Source organism: Belonocnema kinseyi, chromosome 6 (genome assembly GCF_010883055.1).
Source record: "Belonocnema kinseyi isolate 2016_QV_RU_SX_M_011 chromosome 6, B_treatae_v1, whole genome shotgun sequence".
Taxonomy (NCBI): Eukaryota; Metazoa; Arthropoda; class Insecta; order Hymenoptera; family Cynipidae; genus Belonocnema; species Belonocnema kinseyi.
Genome location: NC_046662.1, coordinates 40,106,822 through 40,115,549, shown reverse-complemented (window position 1 = coordinate 40,115,549; position 8,728 = coordinate 40,106,822). Strand labels below are relative to the sequence as shown.

At 27.8% G+C, this 8,728-nt stretch overlaps 1 protein-coding gene across 1 annotated transcript in view; it reads left to right on the top strand.

Moving 5' to 3' along the window:
• Positions 1-8,728, top strand: part of LOC117175152 — a 25,781-nt gene that overhangs the window by 10,088 nt on the left and 6,965 nt on the right. Inside the window, exons 2-3 of the mRNA XM_033364740.1 lie at positions 1,270-1,632; positions 6,839-7,142. Of these exons, the coding sequence (XP_033220631.1) occupies positions 1,270-1,632; positions 6,839-7,142 (667 nt within the window). The remainder of the gene's footprint in view (positions 1-1,269; positions 1,633-6,838; positions 7,143-8,728) is intronic.

Sequence of the window (8,728 nt, the reverse complement as noted above, 5' to 3'; positions counted from 1 at the left end):
AGCAGTCTGCCCAGACATATCGGACAAAGCCTGGTTTTTACCCCATCATTGACGGACTGGGTTGCAGTCAAGTACACGATGGAGGGACCTACAGCTTAAGGTTGGTTCCGAACCACCAGAACCTCGGTAAAGGTACATTGAAAAATTTCTAGAGGTACCGGCTCAGGGATCGAACTCCGGACCTCTGAGGTGAAGTCTGAGTGTCTAACCAACCGAGGCTCTTTTGTTATTATCTTTTTAGCTCTATTATTATTATTATTATTATTATTATTATTCTAAACAATGGAGACATAATTTGGGACTACGGGCAAAAATTAGTCCATAATGAGCCCTAAATTATTCCAGGGTAAACAATGGATTTAATTGTTTCCTTCAAGTATTTTTGCAACGTTTAGATGCCCCAATACCATATATAAGAAAAAAAGGGCAACAGAAAAATCTGACTGCTTCCATTCAACAATATTTTAGAAGCCCTAAATGAGCCTCAAATTATTCAAGGGAAATAAAATTTTAAAATACCATCAATTATGAAAAAAGTCAATTATATTTTTGATTTTGACTTTTGAAGGACAAGTATTTAACAGAAAAATTTGCATGATCAATTGAAAGGGCGTGAACGCCCAAAATGAAATTGTAAAAAAATTGATTTTATTGATATTGACAGAGGTATAAATCAGCGGTGGTTCGAAGGGAGATCTCGAGCCGGAAATGAGCCAGAAATTCTTGTGAAGAGTGGAATTCGATATAATCATTTTTTGACCGATTCCTCAACTGGTGCTGCTGGTTTGAAGAAAATCTGAGAGCACTGTGGAATATTTTATAAAAAGGGCTAAGTAGTAAAATCCATAGTTGGATAGAAAGTGAGCCCTAAATAGGCCCTTATTAATTTTAGGAAAAAAAATCGAATATTAAGTTTTTGGCCCTTTGCCCTTCGCGGCCCCTTTTTAATTTTGAAGGTAGGAGAGTGGTTTAAAGGGATACCTCGAGCCGGAAATGAGCCGGAAATTCCTGTAAAAAGGGCAATTTGATATAATCATTTTTGACTGATTCCTTGAGTGGTGCTGCTGGCTTGAAATAAAGCTGGTAGAACCATGCATATTTAAAAAAAAATAAAGAGCCGAAAATTCGGCAATGGGGCATAAAATTAGCCCTAAATGAGCCCTTATTTATGAAGTAGGAGACATTATGATTTGATGACTTGGTTCTGTCAGGTTTACATAGCTTACAGTGAGGTTGTTAAAGTGACCAATATTATTTATTTTCTTACAGGAGAACTTAAAAGATGTCGAAGAAAAGCGTTTGGTTACAGGCTCAAAATACCTCGCTCTCCTCGGCCTTGATGGAAAAACAAACACGACGCCTCTAATTCCAAAATCGCAGAATATCACTGTGGTGTCCTTGCTCAGGCCTGGAAACGAGCAGAATATTTATGGGTTTGTTAAAAATATTTCTCATTTTCTGCCAAACAACAGCATTATCGTTTACAGCATTGGATTAAACGATGACACTCTGCAAGCTGCACACTCAGTTTGCAACTCTAGTAAATGCAATGTGATTCAGTTTGATTTGAGTCCTTTTCCTGCTCACGCTGAAGACGATAGACTACACGTATATAGACCTCTAGTGATTCAGGTAACTATCCTACATTTTTAAATCTAAAATTTAAAAATAAAATCTTACACTTTTTTAATTCTGCTTTTTTGATATCTGCTTTATTAGAAATACAAATTTTCGGTAGGACTGAATCCATTTCAAATTAGGCTGGTTCTATTTTTTGAAGTCGCAAAATATTTCAGGGATAGGTTGACCAGATGGCCTGATCAGAAAAACTGGGAAATAACGGTGAATTTATTTTTTGACCGGGAATTATAAAAATATTTTTGAAAATAAATCTGTAATTCGAAAATCTTTCACTTTGAAAATTTTCAATTTTATGTTTTAATTTTTAGGTGTACATTTTAATTTGAAGTATTTTAAAATAAAGTTTTGAAAAAATTACGCAAATTAAAAAGTGAAAGCTTTTGAAATCGAAGATTTTCGATAAAAAACATTTTTAGTAGATCAGCTGAATATAAATCAATTAATGATCTTTAAAATTGAGATGTAATTTATGGATTTAAAAGTGATTAGTAATTGATTTTACAAGACAATTCGGAATCAGTTCAAATTTTAAGAACAGTTTTTAAATAACTTAAATATTATATGTTCAAATTAAAGGCGCAGGGTGGCGGCTGGAACGGGAAAGCGGGAAATGACCGGGATTATTATGAGACCGAGAAATGACCGTGAATTTATTTTTTGACCAGGAGTTTTACAAATTTGTAGACAAAAATCCGTCCAACTTAGATTTCAACCGTTTTTTAAACAATTAGTTAAATTGTGATCTTTTTCAATCATGATAGCGTTCCATTTATAATGCGTATTTGAATTAAAAGAATTTCGAAATGCTGTTTTAAAGACTTAAGCAATTAAAAATTAGAACCGTTTAAAATCGAAGATTTTTGATAACAAACATTTTCAGTTGATCATTTGTGAATATGAATTAAATTATGATTTTCAAATTTGAATTGCACTCTAAAATTTTAAAAATAACTAATAATTGTTTGTAAAAAACGATTTAGCGTCAGTTCAGAATTTTAGAACTTCCAGATTTTAACTTTAAAAATTAAACTGTTTCAATTGGAAAGTCTTAAGCAAATGTAAACTACCCTATTGAAACTTTATAAACTATTTTTAATTTTAAAATAACTTTTAAATAATATATTTATGATTAAATGCTTTTATTAAATTTCAGCCTAAAATAATCCATATTTAAACTACGTAATTTACAATTTTTCAATTAAAAAAAAGAACAGTTACTTAATATTTAAAAATATCTGACTGTACATTTCAAATCAGTAAATATAATTAAAATACTCAAAACGGAACAAAAAACTAAACTTTGAAAATTACAATTTTAATTGTTATATTTAAAAACATTAAATTTGTAAACCAACTTCTTAAATTTTGATGTATAAATAACAATTAAACACCTTTTATTCTTGGAAAAATTCGAGACAATTTGAAACCGAATATAGATTTTGGCAGATTTCGAACATGAAATTTAGTAGCTTTTTAATAATAACATTTTTTAAGATTGCTAGGAAAATTGCAAATTATTTTTTTTTTGTAAGTATTTGAAATTGGAATAATTTTAAAAGATATTTAGTAGTTACAAAAAACTTTTAATAATATTTTTTAATTTACAAACATTCGCAACAACATGTAGATGTTTCAAGATCTTGAAATAGAATTTCAAAGCATTTTAAGGATTTTAAAATTGTTTAAAATAAAAATAATTTAACATAATTTAAACAGAGATTTTTCAATCTTTTTACGAATTTGTAGTTGGAACAATAATTTATTCAGAATAATAACCGGGAATTTCAAATTTTAACAAATTCCGAGCTAGCACTAAAAATTTTCGAAAAGGAAAGAAATTTTAAAGTGGAACAGGAAATTTTTCCAAAGAATTAGAATTCTGAGTTGAAGCAGAGAATTTTCAAATTTCTACTAATTCTTAATTGAAACTGGTATTTAAAGTAAAATTATAAAATTTTGATGTATAAATAACAATTGAACACCTATTATTCTTAGAAAAAATTCGAGTAAGTTGAAGAGATATCTAGAAGTTTTAAAAATATTCAAAATCAATTAAGAATTTTAAATTACTTCAAAAGAATTAAAAATATTTCCTCAAGATTACTAGGAAAATTGAAAATGATTTTTTTTATAATTTTAAATTATTTTGAAGGACATTTTTTTAATTTGGCAGAATTTTAAAAACAATTTTAGGAAGAATTTGATTAATTTTAAAAGATGTTAAGAAGTTTTGAAAAAATTCAAAAATAATCATTCAACATTTAATGTTTTTAGCTTAAAAATGCGTAAAATTATATAATTTTGAACATTTTTTTAATTCATTGCTTGATTCTTCAATTTATAGAATTGCAAATTATAACATGGATTTATATTTTTGGAACTGAATATGCATTGAGCATTTGAATATAACAATTTTGAATTTAAACAAATTTTAACTTCTATTATAAAACTTTAAAATTCGAGAGTTCCACTTTGAGTGCTTTAATTTGTAGCTCAGTCTTTTTATTACATTCAAGATTAATTTTCTACCAAAAAAGAAGAATTTTGAACAAAATAGTACATAAATTATCAACTAAAAAAGATCAATTTTTAACTCAAAATGAAGCAGCTATATTTAAAGTGGAAAAATGAATTTTTAACGATAAAAAAGGAATTTTCGACAAAATAGTTCAACTTTCAACTTAAGAAATGACTTTTTAAATAAAAACATGAATTTTTTACCAAAAAGATTAATATTTTAACACAAAAGAATGAAAAAGAAAGCACGAATTAAAAAAAATTGAATTTTCAACTAAACACGGATTAATTAAGTTGTCAGTTTACAAAATGGATTTCGATCCCAAAAAGAAGGACTTTTTAAGAAAGTAGTTACATTTTTAACCAGAGAAATTATTTTTTTAACTATAGTCATGAATCTTGAATAAAAAATGAATTTTAAACTAAATAGTTAAATCTGCGACCATAAAGGTAAATTTTCTACCAAAAAATACGAATTTTTAACAAAATAGTTAGATTTTAAATCAAATAAATTAATTTTCAACCAAAAAGATTAATATTCTACCACAAAATATGGATTTTCAACAAAATGGATGAATTTTGAACCAAATATTTGAATTTATGACTAGAAAGATGAATTTTCAACCAAATACGGAGTATTTAAGTTTTCAGTTTAAAAAAAAATGTTTTTTCGAATATAATGATGAATCTTCCATAGAGTAATTAATTTTGTACTAAGTAGTTGAATTTTCGACCAAAAAGGTAAATTTACAACCATAAGGATTTTTTTTCTCCCGAAGATGACGAATTTTCAAGTGAAAAGGACAAATATTAAACCAAAAATTAAATATTTATAATTACAGTTGAAAAAATTAATTTTTCATAATAAAAAAAACCCGAATTTTTAACCAAGAAAATTAATTTTATACGACAAAAGACGAATTTTCAATAAAATACAAAAGTTTTCAACTATTGAAGTTAAATTTTCAACAAAACGCGGTGTAGTTAAATTTTCAGTTTAAAAAATTAATTATTAATGAACAAAATAGAATTTTCAACAAAACGGTTATATTTTTAACCAAAGAAATGAATTAAGTATAATTATGAGCCTTCAATAAAAAGAGTGAATTTTGAACCAAATAGTTCGATTTTCAAATACCATAAAAGTCAATTTTCTAACAAAAAAAAAGAAACCAAAAAACAAGGTATTTTTAACTAAAAACGATCAATTTACAAAAAAATAGTAGCATTTTCAACCAAAAAAGATGAAGTATTCACGACAACCAAGAGAGATTTTTCAATCAATAAAGAAAAAAATTGTATTTAAAATGTATAATTTTCATGCCAAAAAGACAAAATTTCGACAAGACAGTTTCATATCTAAACCGGAATCATGAACTATTAACTATTTGGTTAAAAATTCGTCGTTTCGCTAGAAAGTTAATCCTCTTGGTTTAAAATTCAACTATTTGATTGAAAATTACTGTACTTTGTTGAAATTTTGTCCTTTTTTTGTAGAAATTTAATCGTTCTGGTTAAAAGTGCAACTATTTGGTTGAATGATAATCTGTTTAATAGCAGGTTCAACGGTTTGGTTAAAAATGTATCTTTTTTGAATGAATTCAACTGTTCTAAATAAAAAATTTTAATCTTTTTTAGTTGAAAATTCAACTATTTTTCATTTAAAGTACAAATATTTTTGGTTGAAATATTAACTATTATATTTTTCGTGGAAAAGTTAATTTTTTAAGTGAATATATAAGATTTCCTTGAAAATTCAACTATTTTGTTAAAAAATAAATTTTGGGTTGAAAATTTATATTTACGTGTTGAAAATTCTTATTTAAGGATTGAACATTCAACTGTTTTGTAGAAGACTTGTATTTTTGCCTGAAAAAATTAATGATTTTAAGAAAATTCAACTCTATTTGTAGAAAGTTAGTTTTAAAAAAAAATTTCATGAAACTTCAGATATTTCTTTTTGTTACAAATTTATATTTTTAAGTTTAACAATTCATCTATTCGATAAAAAATTTAATTTGTTGAAAGTTTGTCTTTTTTTGTAGAAAATTAAGCTTTTTATTTTAAAATTGGTCTTTTTGATAGAAAATGAATCTTTTTTGTTAAAAATTCAACTATGAGTTAGAAAATTCAACTGTTTTGTAGAAGGCTTATCTTTTTAATTAAAAACGGTTTGGTTGAAAATGAATCGGTTTTGGTTAAGGATTCATTCATTTTGTTGAAAATTTGTCGTTTTTTAATCAAGTCAACTGTTTTAGATTATAAATGAAAATCTTGTTTTGTTTAAAATATTTTTACAGAATAAAAATTAACCACTGATGAGGGCCATTATTGTGCGCTGAAAAGTTTGGTTCAATTAAAAATTAATGAAATGATTTAGCCAGATCCTAAAGTCAAAATTAACATCCAATATTATGAATGATTAAATTAAAAAATGATTTTTTTTGTTTGAAAAAACAAACTGCAAAACTCAAGTTTGCATGATTTCGTAAACATTTTTTTCTTCGCAAATCGGAAAAATACGAATCACCTGATTTCTTCTGAAAAATAATATATACTGTTCCATCAAGAGATTTTGCAACTTCAAGTGCCTTTAACCTGCCTGATTTAAAATGGAATCGATCATAGTAATAATTTTTTCAAAAGCAAAGCCAAATAATGTCATCTTCTTGGATTGCAGACAGCTTTAAATACATTAGGAAATATATTATACATGGATCCAAACGTACGATTGAATTCTTCGGATATCTCGAAGTATCTTTCGCCAAAATCGGGAATTTTAACTTGGCCAACGAGACACGCTATTAGTTCTCTCACCCATCCAAAGATGTACGAATATTTTCACACCTCAACGGAAAGTTTCTTCTTTCTCCCATTGATTAGGGCATCACACTTAGTTATTAGAAACACTAATGAAATTCGAGAAAAAATTATGCTGCCTTGGATTCAGTGCGCGCTAACTAGGGACTGCATTTGTCCCATTGGTTCGTACTTATATTATTAACATTTATTAATTATTCAGAGTGTCTACCTGACCGGGTAATAACAGGGGAAAATCGGGAGATGACCAGGAATTTCATTGAGTCACCGAAATTTTTCTCTCAAATTGTGAATCTTCAAAAAAAAAAAAATATATATATATATATATATGTGACGTGCGCCGAAGAAAGGGGGCTTCCTCTGAAAAGTAAGATCCCATAGATGGCGCTCCGATCAGGTAGGCCTGTCTTTACATTGTTATGTATAGCAAAAATACTAAAACTCGTTAAAAACTTGATAATTTTTATAAATATAAAAGAAAGAACAAAGTTTTTCGTAATTATTCGTAATTTAATATTAGGAAACTTGAATAGAAAAATGAGTATTAAAAAAAACAATTTGAATTATATTGATATTTTTCTATGGTTTATTTTTCTAATGTATTTAATTAATTTTATAAACAACCTTAATTGTTCCAAATTTCAAACACCGATGGATAATATTACTTTACTAATAATAATAGTAATAATAATATTTAAACATTACTAATTGAGCTGCCGGATCGAAGAAGGGCACATAAACTTCTTTCGCTGGGAGTGGGAAGACCCCTGGAGGCTTTCAGAAACATTTTTGAATTTTAATTTTTAAAGACTATATCTAGGTGTAGAATTTCATTGCGCATCCTTTTCCTCCACGCAAAAAGTTGTAGCTGCTTTAGTTTTCTAATTAAAGCCAAAAAACTGGCTATTTGTAAAAATTAATTTTGATTCGTTTTTCACGTCAAATCGTGCTCAGTCAGACAGTTTTAAGGATTTTTAAATAAAATTTTCAGGAAATGTAGTTTGAAATGTCCTTCGACTGATAGAGCAAAAGTAATTCCAAAATATATTTTACAAAAAATTGTAAATTTTTTCCGATGTCTGGCATTCGAGTGGGCTAACATTTTCCAGAAAACTTCTTTGTACTGTTGTCAACAACTTTCTCGCTGAAAGTTTTTTGTTGCTCAAAATTCGCTCGATAAACGAAACGCGGGAAGTTGGAGAAAGCCGATTAGCTCCAGGCATAAAAAAAAATTAACAACAGTTTTTTCTAAATAAATTTTTGGATTAATTTTGATGTATCAGTCAAAAGACATTTCAAACTACATTCCCTGAAAATTTTATTTAAAAATCCTTAAAACTGACTGACTGAGCACGAGTTGACGTGGAAAACGAATCAAAATTAATTTTTAAAATAAGGCCAGTTTTCTGGCTTTAAGTAGAAAACAAAAACAGCTACAACTTTTTGCCTGGGGGAAAAAAATATCCGCAATGAAATTCTGCATCTACATATGGTCTTTAAAAATTAAAATTCAAAAAGGTTTAAGAAAGCTTCCAGGGGCCTTCCCACTCCAAGCGAAATAAGTTTATGTGCCCTTCTTCGATCCGGCAGATCAATTAGTCTTATAATGTACTTTTTCATTTTAATTCATCTATACATTTCCGCTTTCTAATATATAATTAAAAATTTGTCATAAGGACAACCGCAGGATTTCGCCGGGAGCGGGTGCTAATCTGAAAAATTGCACCCGCTTCCAGCGAAATCGCGGTAA